This window comes from Cydia pomonella, chromosome 5 (assembly GCF_033807575.1).
Source record: "Cydia pomonella isolate Wapato2018A chromosome 5, ilCydPomo1, whole genome shotgun sequence".
NCBI lineage: Eukaryota > Metazoa > Arthropoda > Insecta > Lepidoptera > Tortricidae > Cydia > Cydia pomonella.
This window is the reverse complement of record NC_084707.1, coordinates 8114000-8129573: the sequence shown is the minus strand read 5'-3', so window position 1 is coordinate 8129573 and position 15574 is coordinate 8114000. Positions and strand designations below refer to the sequence as shown.

Sequence of the window (15574 nt, the reverse complement as noted above, 5' to 3'; positions counted from 1 at the left end):
AGATGGCGCAACTAGATTATTTCCCCCGAGTTGCACCGTTTCTATTATGTACGGAAGACCGTTAAATTTTAGGTATAAACTATAAAGTGCCGTAATTTTGGAGTAAATTAAAAGCTATTGGGTTCAAGCTAAGTAGTGTATAGAGAACACCTTGGTGCATAGTATATCTTAATTAAAAAGATGTGCAATGTATGATACCCTAAAAAAATTTTTTTTTTCGATTGCGGCTCGAGGATAAGTCAGTCGGTTGGTGCAATCTCAAGTTAAGCTTTTTAAAGCATTATAAACATTCAGTTAACTTTGCACGCCTGGGCAAATTATGGAACATGTAATTTTAATTATTTTGTACATTGTGCTTCGGGGGAAATTAAGAGATCGTGAAAATTTTAAAAACGGTACTTATCTAAAGACACTTACATTTGCACTAAATAAAAAATAGATTTTTTTTACCGGAAGTTTGTAAAAAAGTAAATAGAATTAATCGCAACGAACTGCAAGCGAAGGTGGTAGGCAGCACGCGGCGCGGGGCGCGCGGGGCGGGGAGATAGCGCAGCGCGCAGCTAGGGTTTGCAATATCCGACAATTTTTCGGATCCGGATACATAGAAATAGGATATCAAGAACGACTGTCAAACTTCAAAAGTGCGACCAAAAATTAAATGCAAGTTTGTGCGTGAATTGTCTATGTGAGATCAAAAATAGTGATGTCATGTTACAACATATTAATAATCTATCGGTGTTTGACCGCTTTATCGACTACTTATTTTATTCAAGGCTTCCCTTAAGGTCATACAGGGCCCAAAAGGTGCCTTTGATGAAACCAGCACCATATTTTAGTATGTTGTTAAGCATGTTATTCTGACTAAAAAACCATCGGGAGACAGTTTCTAACGTGGTTAAGTCACCAGTTATGACGTCATCAAAATGGCCGGTGCCGTGTTCAGAATATTGCGTATACCACAGAAAGTATGTCACATGTCAGCTTGTGTGGGGTGTCATAAAAAGCAAAATTAAATGCACTACAATATCGTTTATACATTTGACCTTGTAAATACCATAGTTTGTGAGAAATTTTAAGTTTTATTTAAATTTTCCCGAAAAAAAACCGTTTTTTGTTTTCATCAACTTTACTAGTAGCTTAACAGGAAAACATTGTATCAAGATATGAATGCTACATTAATAAGCTATAAAATTCCATTAAAATTTTGAAAATCGGTTTATAAACAAGTAAATTACACTATTTTTGTTCCATACCGGATGACACCACCAAAAGTCGGATAGCTGTTTCAATACAATTTGCAAGGCAAATGATGTTTAAGTAAAGGTAACTTGCTGAATTTATAGTAAAGTAATATTTTCGATAAAAGTATTATTATCAAAACAAAATTAAGAATACTGAGATCGTTTTATTGTAATTTACTCCGGATCTAGCTAATTAAAGTTACACACTAATTAAACAAAATTATTTTTTTTACGTATTATTTTGTCCCAGAGCATGCACCTTCGCATGCGCAAAGCATAGTGTATTTAAATCCGTGTTTTACTCACCCACACCCTTTGCAGCGTTCTTTTCACTTGCAAGACAATAGCTCCTTGCAGCTGAGACTAGCATCAGGAAGGGTTTTCTACAAAGAGGTTAGGGATTGCGATCCGGTCCGGCGGATACGGTAATCCGGCCGGATCCGGCACTTTTCAGGATCTACCGGATCCGGAAAAATCACCGGATCCGGACCGGATCCGTTATAATTCAAATAATGCCTAAATACAACTCGCGCTGTGCGTTTTAAAAGAAAAAAAGGCGACGGATGAGAGATATGAAGTTGAACAGAACAGAAAACGAATGAAAAATTTAAATTTAGTGAGTTAAAAATATATTTATTATGATGATGACTGGGAACAGGAGAGGATTTTTTCTTCTTTTATATTGGTGGCACGATATGACGATTACATAAATACTGTAATAGAAGGAAAAATTAAAGGACGGAGATGCCATGGAAAGCATTTTTAATTTATGCTAAAGAGAGGGTTAATGTTTAAAAAGATTATGTTTTGTCTTTACAAAGTTAATATTCACATTGTAAAACTTTTTACTACTAAGTTCTATTTTATTGTTAAGAAGTTATTTATTAACTTCAAATTATAGATTTAGGAATACGTATTACGCAAAAAATTATAAAAATATGTTATTTAATTAACTTGAATATTCCTATACCAATCCGGATCCGGTACGGTCGGATCCGGCCGGATCAGGGCCAAAATCCGGCCGGATCCGGCCGGATTGAAAATCAATCCGGTTTGCAATCCCTAAAAGAGGTGTACGCTGGTCCATCATTTTTCTTTTGCCAAGCCTAGTTGCAAGAATCTAGCATTTGTGGGTCGCTATTCAGGCAAATTGGTCCCAAATTGGGACTCCCAATGTTGGTCTGTTAAGCCCTTTTTATATGCTGTAGGAGAGCATCCTGTTAAAGGAATATACTCGATCGCTCTGTTTTTTCCTAAACAAGATCCTCCTCGCAGTATTTACATTACCTAATTGTGTCACTACTAGGAAGATATATATAGGGTTTGCAATTAGAATATTGTGATATTCTAATTATTCGAATATCCACCCAAAATAAATATCCGAATAAACGGATTTAGATAACACCGAAATAACGTTTTTAACTATGTTTTAATACAAAGATATTACCCCAACCAATTTTAAATGATTACTTGATTACTATAAATTATAATAGCTAACATAATGTTATCTATAAAACCGTACTTAATAAGGAGGGTTTATATCTGGATTAGCTGGTGCATAGTTGGAAATACATCCAATGCCTCACCTCGTGTTCATTCGTCATGAAATACTAACTATGAAAGCAATACTTACTTACTTACTTACTCCACTGGATCAGTGACCCAAAAAGAATCTTGGCCTTTGACACAAGAAGAACGACACTCTGCTCTATTCTGCACCACTCCACGCTAGTTGGACACTCCGAGGGCGAAAATGTGTTTTAGGGCTACATCGCTCCTGCGGTATATCTTCTCACAGCCCGATTCTCTCCCGTCCACCCCAAGTGTTCAAACCTGCGAAGTCGTGCGGCTATAATCTCGCTAATTATATTGGGTGCAACTAGCTACTCTAGCTTCCTATTTTTCCTACGCTTTCATCTTCTCTATCTTCATCTCTGATAGGTCCCAGAATATTCCGCCAGAATTTCGTCTTCTTCACTAAGAACCTGTTCTTTTTTTTTCTGAATTAGAGTCCAAGTGTAATAATACTTACCCATGCCATTCATCAAAATATAATTATTGTGTTATAGACTCGAATCATGGACAGTCTACTGATCAGCTTGGAAACTAGAACTCGGTGAAGCGCTGCTGAGCATCTTAGGGCATTTTGGATTCGAACATCTATCTCCTCTTCCCGATTACTTTAGGTAGGTCTTTTCTTTTCGATCTGCGGTGGCAGCATGGTTCTATTCTTATCATTTCTCACTATGCCCGTCACTTTCGCGCTTACATACTTGTTAGAACGTGACAGGCATGATGACAAAGGATAAAGAGCGTGACGTGATGTACCTATCAAAATTGATGTGCTGTTAGTATTTGAATTGATTAAATATATGAAAATACTATATTTAAATGACAAAATGGTATGAAATCATTCATAAATTTCATTAGAAAATTGTTTCGGTTATAGGTCAATAACTATATTTAACGGATCCGTAATATCCGGATCTTATGACCCGGTGGATCCGGATCTTATATTTGACGGATATCCGGATATTTCGGATATCCGGATCTCAAACCCTACGCGCAGCGATTGTTCTGAGACAGTTCGTTTAACACTTTTAACGGGCAACGAGCACAAATCTTTCTTATGGCATTAAAACGGAACTATTGTTTTAAACATTCATTGAGTGAACTAAGTAGTCTAACGTTTTCGTAAGTCTATGGAAAAACGCGTTTTTTCGAATTTAACAAACATTGAGTGTACCTGTATTTAATTTGTTGACTGTCTGTCTGCATACTCAGAAACCCTACTACGAGTATTTTTGCAGTACATGCCACTACTCGTACCTCAAGAGCCGTGCTTCGTCGGTGCATCTACGCGCGTTCCTTCTCTTGCCACTAATCACGCGCTTGTCGCTTCTGTGTATTTATTGCTCTACGTTTTTGGTACTTGATTATAAAACTGCATGTTCCGTATAAAAATGCCAATTTTTTATGGGGTGCGAATGTAAACAAAATCAAATGAATATGATTGCATCAATTTCCAAGAGTATTAAAATTTCCCCCGAAGTACAACGACAGTAAAACATGAAAAACTATTTTCCGGGTGTCGCACCCTGGTGCGAATTTGACATTGGATTTAGATATTTTTTCTAATTATTTACTCAATTTGCACCGAGTACATTACTTTCCCCAGACCCGCAATGGCCAAAATAGATTTTTTTGTATGTTGTTTTTTTTTTTACCTGTTCCGTAGCTTAAATTAACGTAAATAACACGTGCGAATTTAGATATAAGTGTTGTAAAACGTACGCCAAATTACACCGAGTACACCTTTTTTCTCTTCTTAGTTATAACCATTACATTATTTTCAGCCGATTTCACCCCTTTCCGGGGGGGTGAATTTAGTAACGATTGTATAAAGTTTGATTTTTAGCCCATACAAAACAATCCGTAATGATTTTATTAGTCCTTAGAATTAGTTCCTGACTTTAGTGAAATTTGACTTAATTTGACCGTACTATAGGTTATGATAATGAGAATGTTAGCTATTATATAGGTTCTACCAAAGTCAATTTCATTTAGCAAAATAACTAAGGTATTCGAGGACTTTCTGGTGGATTTTACATGAACTTATTACATACATAATATAGGTATACCTACTTGTTTTTACCATCTACCGACCTTCGATGTTTATCGGTGTTTACGACTGAAAAATACCAATCGCCTCAATCTAAAATCTTCATTCAAATTCAAACGACATCATGTCAAAGAATATAACCAAATACTTAAGTCTCGTATCTATTCATAAATCAAAAGGCGAATGTGTCAAACGTTCCATGCTTATAGGCAAATGGCTTAGTATAGTTAAGTCTCAAGTCGAGTTGTGGAACTTGCACATGTGATGTTTTAGTTTTTACGGATGTGAGGGCAGTGCCACCCACTTTCCGCCGGCGTATCGTCAACGAATCGCAGTTTAAAACCGACTTATTGACAAATGAGGCCAAATATTGACAGTGAGATAAAAACAAAGGGCCCGGCCACAGGGGCGGGCCGGTGTCAATCTCGAGGACAAACAAGTGTGTTTGACGAACGAATTACGTGACAACTTTAGTTTGTACCGCTGTTTGCTTTGCACCATTGAGGGAAATTATATCGATCCCAAACAAAAAAGTCTACAACACCCGAGGACAGTTATGTAAGAATTATACCTACTTTTAACAATCTTTGTAGGTAGGTTGAAATTGTGATTGTAGGAATCTGTATTTTCCTGATGTAGGTGCGTAGGTAGTCGAAAGACTACGCGTACGCGACCGACGATAAGGTGAAAACCTTATTTTACTTTTTTAGTTGTTTTTTTTTGCATGGTTCGTATTTTTACATCCAATGATTTCAATGACACCGGTGTTATACCTACTAGTTACTAATCGTAATAATCAATGCAATTAGATCTCTGAGTTCCTCTTTAAAAAAATATAAACTGCAAGGAATAATATAAATAGCAAGGACTTTGACATGAGGTAGGTACATACATATGTATAACATAATACCCATACGCATGAGGTTAATACATAGTATAATACATAATTATTATAGGTACCTAATAGTGCGTGTTATTTTAAATTCCAGTGAATTTATTTATTACTAGGTTCAATACCAAGTTCCTGCGAGACTGATCGGTATTGAATATGGGTATGTTGTTTAATACCTAGGTAGGTACCTACTTTACTTTGTTATTACAACAGTAGGTAAGTCACTCATTTCAAACTTGCAGGTGCAGTTTATTTTTGTAATGCTTATTCAAACAAAATGTTTTAACACAAAATCTATTCATAAACATAGTCTGGCCAGTCGTCAATGAACCTAACTAGAAAAATATGTAATACATATATAATAAATTAGTTGTATGCGTATAGCCGGAAAAAATTGGCTTCGGTTATCGACGTTATTATGCACCAGAAGATGACGTTACAAATATGACTAGTTTTGGTGATTATCAATCTAATCAAAGTCATCGAATTAACGGTTATGTCTAGTCAATATATTATACCTACTTAGTGTTACACAGTCATGTTTAAAGGTGAGAGCCCTAAGCATGCTGCGAGTACCTACACATGTTTTTAAAACTGTATTGTAAAGTAAATATTGTTGTTATTAACATGTGTTTAAGAGGCTATGACTGTTGCCAGTTATATTGAAGTATGAGCGAATATAGGTATCGTTGATATTAAATGTGATTTAATTAATGGTTGGGATATGAGAGCGCTTTATTATTTTTTTATTAAATCTGGGAGCACGGTAATGCCCCGCCAAGACGAGCAAAGCGAAGTGCAAGGGCACTACCTACCTTTTCCCGAAGCGGTTCGTCGTTTTTTTGAGCCCTCATAACTTGGGTTTGGAGTAAACAAATTATCAATAGTCGACTTATTAAGCATACAAAAAATCAATTTCATAGTACTCATACTTTAGATTTTATTCATATCTAAAAAACCCCGATTTTGTTACTAACTCCACTCACTCACTCACATATTAGACTAATATTATTAGTCTAGGAACTGTCAAATCGTATAGGTTGCCTTGACAACACACTAATAATATTAAACTAATATCATTCGAGATATGGGCCCCAGCAGTCCAGCAGTTATTTTTCTCAAATTTTCCGAGTAGAATAAATTAACTACAAAAAATAAGGTAGATTTATAGCGTACCTTTCATATGTGTAGTGGTAAAAAATTGTGAGTTATAATCTCCGTTTTGCTATAGGTATACATCAGAAAAAAGTTCTCTATAAATGCAAAACGATAGCATAAAAAAATTGTCAGAATCCTTATCAGGCACCGACAAGAGGTTATTAATATTATTATCAGTGTTGAATTATCTTCATCAAGTAAAAATAAATGAGGAAACAGTCGAGAATGTTTGTACGGAAAAATGAAGCGCTCCCGGAGCTTAACTTAATTTAAAACACAGACATTCCTCACCAAACCGCACACATATGATTAGAAAGCAGCAATCATCGGAATGACATGTCGCGAACCGTGAGACAATCTCGTGGGAGCCCTGATTGCACCCCAGGTTCGAGTCCGGGTCGTGACCGAACTACGTTGCGGAACGGTGGGGTGCTAGACACATCCGGGCCAACTTTTAATATTTGATTTAATGTGGAATTATAATCTGCTTCATAGCGGTCGATTTACTATCTAATATGAATATTTGCATAGAAATTCTACACCAAGGAAGCAGAGACGAAGCAGAAAATGTTATTTGATTACATGATTTGATACTCAAACTTTTTACCTTTATTACACCCTCGTGAGATTGTCCTTTGCTTACAATTTGTTTTTGTGAATATACCTAAATTTTAAGAGAGGTATGGGCATTGTGAACGTCATCTCGCTTTGTGTGGTAGGGCACAGCACAGCGGATGCCATTCCAGATCTAGAGCAGAGCCCAACTGGGGAAGTACCTCCACCTTACAGAAAACCGCAGCCAAATAACACTAGACCCTACTCATAGTGTTGTGTTCCTGCCGGTGAGTAAGGTTGCCAGAGCTCAACGAGGGGGGGAGGGGGTTAGGTTCGGCAACGCGCATGTAGCTCCTCTGGAGTTGCAGGCGTACATAGGCTACGGAGACTGCTTACCATCAGGCGGGCCGTATGCTTGTTTGCCAACGACGTAGTATAAAAAAAAAAAAAAATATTAGTTTAGTATAAATACATTGGATCTACTGTCTAAGTTTGTGGTTACCTGTTCTTTCTGTGTTACGTAACTAATTATTTTTCTTGTTTTAGTTTTTTGTGTTTCATTGTACTTAAATATATAAATGTTCAGCATGGAAAATGTAACGAACTTACATTTAAATTAACAGCAGGAAAAGCACATCCTTATTCTTCAATAAGTCACAGTCATGTATTCACATAAAAGCAACAGTGAGATAATTGGAAACATTTTCAGAAAATAACATAAATACAATTTTATAAATGAATCTTCAGCTTTTATGTGGATTTATCTCTGAAAACAATTTGTTGCTTTATTGCGTTTTTTATTGAAACATTGCATCGGCCTAGAAGATGAGTATAGGTAATTATAACAGAACCTCATCATTTTAAAATAAGTTTAGTGTTTCGCTTCGTTGAGCACAATCCACAATCGAGTGTCAGGTTTGAAGCTTCGTAAAGCAAAGAGTTTTCAACATTATAGTTATTAGAAGACCGTCAATGCGAAGTCTACACCAACTACGGCGTAAAGTGTGGAAGGGCCATTGTAAACGTCATACTTTTTATAGTTATTTGACGCCTATGGTGACACTTTCATACTTTGTCACTGCAAAGTTAGCTTGATCTGATACTAGATACCTATTAAGAGTCCGCAGCAAGCTCGGCCGAATTTCACCTTCCCATAATTTTAAAATTACGTGTTGGATTGTAATGAAACTTTGCACATATAATGACATGATATATATCTATGCGTGTAATAAATTAATATAGCTCCAGATTATAAAACAAATGAAATAGAGCTAAAACAAGTTTAGTATGAAAAACTCAAATTCGTTGTATTCTTTTTTAGTACGGTATCTGAAGCTACATAAACTAATTACACGCATAGTTATACCTTATCCTATTGTACGTACAAAGTTTCAGAGCAATCTAGCTAATCGTTTCAAAATGAAAGCGTAACGTTTGTATGAAGAACCGAGCTTGCTGCGGACAAGGTGCCCCTACTCCCACATTGGCTGTTATGAAATCTTATATAACATCGTGTGACAGGGGCAACATAATAAATTACTATCAATACTATCATGTTGTCCCTGTCACACGATATTGTATAACATTTTATAACAGCCAATGTGGGAGCAGCATATCTGGGCAAGAGGGTAATTTTTAAAATTACGAACATCTGTTACTATAAACCAGAAGCACTTCATACTTTAGCAATATTTATGCTGTAGTACCTTACCAAGGCATCTTGTTTACTATTGCTACAGTAAAAAGTTCTTCTAGTTTAGATATTTGCCATTTTCAAAATTATCCCGCTTTCGAAGCTGCTTGCATACTTATAACATGTAATATTACAATAGTTATTTGTTTCACAACGGGACAGAGTTGTTGTTTAACCGCTCGTGCTAATATTGATACTCTATTAATCTGATAGATATTTCAAAACACGAAGGTTAAACAAACTTTGCCTCCGAGAGAAACACAACATTTTTCACCACTACAACGCGACGAAAATACTTACTATGAAATACCAAAAAAAAATCAAAACAAACCAAATCAAAATGAACGCAATAAAAAACGTGTCGTTCAAAATTATCATTTAAAAGTTAATTCCACCAGCTAACATAAGTAAACAACACAAAATTTGCATCTGATTACTTTGCCTCACATGTGGATAAAATACAACTTTCTCATTAGTTTTTGAACAATCAAGAGGGCCTTTACCAGTTGGTGTGGTGAAATAGTTATTTGTTTTACAAGGGGGCAAAGTTGTTGTTTAACCGCTCGTGCTAATATTGATACCCGAGCAAGCGAAAGATCGCAAAATTGAACCACGAGCGTAGCGAGTGGTTCGAGAAGTAGAATCTTGAGCGCTGCGAGGGTTTTAAGGCACGAAGGTTAAACAAACTTTGCCTCCGAGTTAAACACAACATTTTTCACCACTATAACGCGAGGAAAATACTTACTATGAAATACAAAAAAAAAACAAAACAAATGAAATCCAAATGAACGCAATAAAAAACGTGTCGTTCAAAATTATCATTTAAAAGTTAATTCCACCAGCTAACATAATTAAACAACACAAAATTTGCATTTGATTACTTTGCCCCACATGTGGATAAAATACAACTTTCTCATTAGTTTTTGAACATCAAGAGGGCTTTTACCAGTTGGTGTGGTGAAAAATATATTTCATTCGCTTGGCCTGGTAAGTTATATATTTTGCCTCAAAGTCGGTACTCAAATTCACGGTACAGTTCTCAGCTCCACCTCGCTCGGTTTATTGAGACAAGCATTGAGCCCCATAACTTATCTCGCAACAACGCGTGCTAAGTGAAAATAGTGTTTAAATGAATAGCTTAAACACTGGGGCGTTTTTCGGGATTAACTGTGTCCCAGGGGAAAATCCCTGGGGATCTGACGGAGGGATTTGATTAAAACTTCACCCCTTATGTTGACAGTAATAGATTGATATGTAAGTTTCTTTGGATTGGCTGTAGGTGTGATGTGTGGGTCGCGTGTGGAGGCAGATTTAAAACGTACAGTCACGTCTGAAAATATCGATACAAATGTGCCAAAAATATGTATACACTACCTTAATATATTGACGACCGGTCTGGTCTAGTGGGTAGTGACCCTGCCTATGAAGCCGATGGTCCCGGGTTCAAATCCTGGTAAGGGCATTTATTCGTGTGATGAGCATGGATATTTGTTCCTGAGTCATGGGTGTTTTCTATGTATTTATTATAAATATTTATATATTATATATATATCGTTGTCTAAGTACCCTCAACACAAGCCTTATTGAGCTTACTGTTGGACTTAGTCAATTTGTGCAACAATATCGTATAATATTTATTTATTATTTATATAGGCAATAAAGTCGGGTATACTTATTACGATACAAACGATACAAAAAAGATCTATATTGTACAGAATAGAAAACTCGTAACTATGCAGTTTACACTTTTGATTGAAATATGACGCAAAAAATGGATCCAGGTATATAGTATGTGATTGTGCTTGAATATCCATTTCTGTTGGTGATAGGTATTAATTAGGTAATTAGTATTAGTCATTTAATCGCCTGAAGGTCATGTTGTTAGTATGTATTTACTTCTTACTAAGTAATAGGCTGTGTTTTTATATAAACCGACATTATACCTACCTAACGTATATTTTTTATTTGTTCCACATTGTATCTAATTCTAATTCTGCAAAACGACTAATATGAGGGATTTAAATTATTAAATAATTATTTATATTGTATTGGAACTTTATTACCTAAACTCACAACCACTTGCTCTGTGATTTATTCGTGTCGGTTTATTTGAATAAACGTTAATTTAATTTTTATCTTGCAAGCTAAATTTGACGCACTTCCCGATTTCCGAATGAGCTGAAATTTTGCATACGTGTGTAAATTGGAAGTCAATGCAATATTATGATGACCCGGAGCTGATCTGATGATGGAGGCAGAAGGTGACCATGGGAACTGTGATAAAACAACGCAAACTGATTGTGTTTGAGGTTGTGAGAATTGTCTCGATGATTATTAGTTGCCTGGGGAAAGAAAAGTACAGTCAACGATAAAAGCTTGTGCCAAAAATATTTTTTGCACGAAAACTTGTTTTTTCGTGTACTGTTTTTTGTTCATATTGTAAAGGAGATACCTATCATATCGTATTAATAGGACACATGACATTCTAAGGGCATTCATTATGATTCGACAGTTATTTAAGTACCGCTATGACACGCGGCGTGCGGCGTCCGTAACTTGTAAACGTTTATACGGATTACTTTCCGAGGAATTTATACTGCGATCATAATTATATACCTAATATTTTCGCTCCTAGACAGAAGAACAACGTGTTACTAATATCACTTTTTCACTTGTGTAACATAACATGATTAATTTGACTGGTTTTATCGGATGAGCAAAAAATGTATTTGATTCAGGTTATTATAAAAACTTCTTGTTAAATAATGGACGGTTTCCCGTTTTGGAGTATTTTAATGAAATATCTAAACCGTTATCACTTATAACTAAATAATATCCTACCTATGATATTTACCTGCAATAAATATAAATAATACCTATGATATTTACCTATATCTTATTTTGCAAAAAAAAGATATCAAATCTATTTCCTACTTATCGAGATCAGAAGCTAGTAGCTCTGATAATGAGATGAGAATATTGTTAAAACCCGTTGAAATCTTTTACAGGCTTCTTCGCAACGCTACAGAATTAGTTACCAGTGCAAAAGTGGTAACTTATCATTTTCAGTAATTTTCACGTTTGTGTTATAACCAGATAGATATGAGTATAAAAACATTTTTAAACATTTAAAAAACAAGCTCGGGCGGAAATTACAAACATTTGACGCCAAGCAACACTTAGTAATTTAATTGCAAACTACGGTCGAATAAATGCGGTTAAAAACGGCTCGTTTTTACCTGCTCATTACAACATGGGTGGGGGCTGGGAGGAACAAAACAGCATGTCATTTTAACGCGTCGTTTATTGATAACTTCATCTTTTCTTCAATATACTTTTGTGTCCACTGACTATATAACACTCACTGTACATTTTCGTATTACAATATTTTAGTCTTTCGAGGCTTTATAACGTTCGTTTCCATATAACAAATATTTGTACAAAGCACGACGGGAGTACGAGTGGCGTCGTGGCACGGCTTACTATCTACCTACGCTTTACGACTAACTCCAACGTTAACTCTAGCCTTTATCACTATATTTACAAATTGTTCAATTTTTTTGGTATTCAATTTACCACAAACACTACATCGTCTCTCAACCTGGCACGCCACCTTTCATTCATCCGCACATCACATCTTAAAATATTTAACTTAAAACCATGAAAAAATACAATAATTGTAATATAATACAGGTCATCAACAACATTTAATTGAACTCCCGGCCGGCCGACGGCGGCCGAGCAACGCGCAACACTAACAGCGTCCTTAAAAACAAATAAATGGACATACCTAGCAGTATGTGCAGTAACGATCACTGTCCGATCCGAACCGATTGGGAACAAAGTCACTGGCGTGCGAGCCCGCTCAGAGCGGCGGGATGTCGATGTCGCACGCGAAGGGCGATTCTCAGATGAGCGGCATGGCACGCTCGTTGGCGGCGGCGTACCGCTGTTCGTCCGGCACGTGGTACATGCTGATGATCTGCGACAGGTCCTGTTGGCCGTACTCGCGCTTCATGGTCATCTCGTGGTGGTGCGCGTGGTGGCCGAACTCGCGCTTCAGCTGCGCGGGCTCGTGCGGCACGAACTCGCGCTTCATGCCCGGCGGGCCGGGCGACACCGGCTCCGACTTGGCGGAGGAGCCGCTCGGTGAGTGCGATGCGCATGACGGCGGCAGCGCGTACCCGCCCGGCGAGCCGGGGCCCAGCACGTACCCGGACGGCGACGGCGGCTGCGGCAGATACGGCGACCCTTGTCCGCCGCCGTAGTAACCACCGCCGTATCCACCTTGTTGCATTTGAGACACGTCGTATCGCGGGTATCCGTAAGCTTGCTGTTGATATGCGCTCGGATCGTGCATCATGTATCCGTTGGGCATATAACCGTTAGGAGTCATCTGGTACATATCACGCGGCTGTTGCGCCGACGGAGCCGACGCGCGTTGCGCTTCACTAGCTCCTAATAAAGCGCCTCCTCCGAGAGGGTATTTTTCTTGTTTCTTAGCTAACGTCTTCGTCTTCCTCCGTGGTCTATATTTATAATCCGGGTGTTCTTTCATGTGAACGGCGCGAAGTCTCTTCGCCTCGTCGATGAACGGTCGTTTCTCGGATTCCGAGAGATCTTTCCACTGTGCACCGAGACGTTTTGATATTTCCGAATTATGCATTTTTGGATTGTCAGACGCCATCTTCCTGCGTTGGCCGCGCGACCACACCATGAATGCATTCATGGGGCGCTTGACGCGGTCCGAGTTGGAGTTTTTGCTGGTGTTGTTGTTGTTATTGTGGGGAGTCTGTTGATGTTGCGGCTGCGGCTGATGGTGCTGCGCGAGCGGCTGGTGGTGTTGGTGCTGCAGCGGCTGGTGCTGCGAGAGCGGCTGCTGCTGCGGTAGCATCATGCCACCGAGCGCGCCCAGCGAGCCGTAGCCGTGCTGCAGCGCGTGGTGCGGCGGCACGGTGGCGTGCAAACTGCCGCCCTTCAAGTCCGTCTCCATCGTCAACATGTCGTCTTCCTGCGGCGCGTACAGCTTGCCGAACTTCGTTCACCTTACACAACGAGAGAACTGTCGGTCGTTCACATGGACTCGCGGCGGGAGCGGCGAGGTGTCTCGCGGTACCGTACGGCGCGAAGGCTACGTGCGTTGTGAGGCGGCTGGCTCCGGGCGGCGGCGGCTGCCCGCGCCCCTGCCCCGCGCGCCCCGCGGCCCCGCCCGGCCCATCCGCCGTCCAATGGCGCGCCGGAACGCAGCCCCGCCCCGCCCGCACCCTCCCACCCGCGCGGCCTGCATTTTTAATCGCGCGGCGAACGAGGCGAGCGTGCCGCGCCGCTGCCTCATGCAAATCTCAATTTTGTTTGCCGACGGTGTGCACCCACTTGGCATCCGCTTATGTCGTAAACAAAACGCCACCATTCTTCATTAATATTGCTTAAGTAGTTTCAGAATAAACTGCAGTTTAAATGGGTCGGTAGACTTCATTACCTTTACTAAAGTTATACTTATTCCTAACCTCAAAATCAGCATACGCCGGCGGCACGGGGGCCACGTTTGCTCAGCTGGCGCGTATTTGCGCTAATATAAGTTCAAGGCCCGCGACAATGCTGCTGGTTTCAATGATGCTCCCGTTCTTTGTTAAGCCTCCCACAATTGCCGCTGAACACTATCAATGGGAGATATTATGACACTCTTTTCATAATAAATAGGTCACTAACCGACGAACTACAATTACAAAGTCGGTTACTTGGGTAAAAGAACAATTGACTTATTGTTCTTGAAACACATGCTTAATTAAATAGATTGATTATTAAAAAAAATATACCACAGGTATAGTCTAGTCAAAGCATGTGGGTTATTATATTATTCATTTTTTTTCTGCCTAGCTTCGGGATAAGTTTTCATGCATTATTAACTTCTTGTGTATTACCTATAATGATCCTGACCGTATTTTGAGTCATTTTTTGTATTTTTTCGAACAGGATGTTTTCTGCTCTAGTTATAGCTTTACCTAGTAGGTATACCTTACCTACCTTCTGATCCACATTAAAGTTTAAAAAAACTTCGACATAACGTACTTATGTTTGCGATTTGCACATAAGTATGGACATAGGTACCCTATATGGTTGTTAACTTACTTTCAGCATTTAATACTTTTCTGAACTTAAAGTATAAATTGAAAACAACAATAAAATTAAATTAAAAAAAAATTTCAATCTGCTTAAGAATTAGGTACTTATACAATTGTAAGTGTTATTGTCTTTTTAGGGTTCCGTAGTCAACTAGGAACCCTTATAGTTTCGCCATGTCCGTCTGTCTGTCTGTCTGTCCGAGGCTTTGCTCCGTGGTCGTTAGTGCTAGAATGCTGAAATTTGGCATGGATATATAAATCAATAAAGCAGACAAAGTCGTACAATAAAAT

At 38.5% G+C, this 15574-nt stretch overlaps 2 protein-coding genes across 2 annotated transcripts in view; both read right to left on the bottom strand.

Moving 5' to 3' along the window:
• The window catches only part of LOC133517631 (uncharacterized), a 394272-nt gene that overhangs the window by 71980 nt on the left and 306718 nt on the right, over positions 1 to 15574 (bottom strand). The gene's annotated exons all lie outside the window — the stretch shown is intronic.
• Positions 12448 to 14310, bottom strand: LOC133517622 (transcription factor Sox-14). The gene has a single exon (XM_061850966.1). The coding sequence runs from the start codon at positions 14161 to 14163 to the stop codon at positions 13069 to 13071; it is 1095 nt and encodes a 364-aa protein (XP_061706950.1). The 5' UTR covers positions 14164 to 14310; the 3' UTR covers positions 12448 to 13068.

Bases quoted from the DNA above. Each gene is read 5' to 3' on its own strand.
- LOC133517622 (XM_061850966.1), bottom strand. From the start codon at position 14,163: ATGTTGACGATGGAGACGGACTTGAAGGGCGGCAGTTTGCACGCCACC.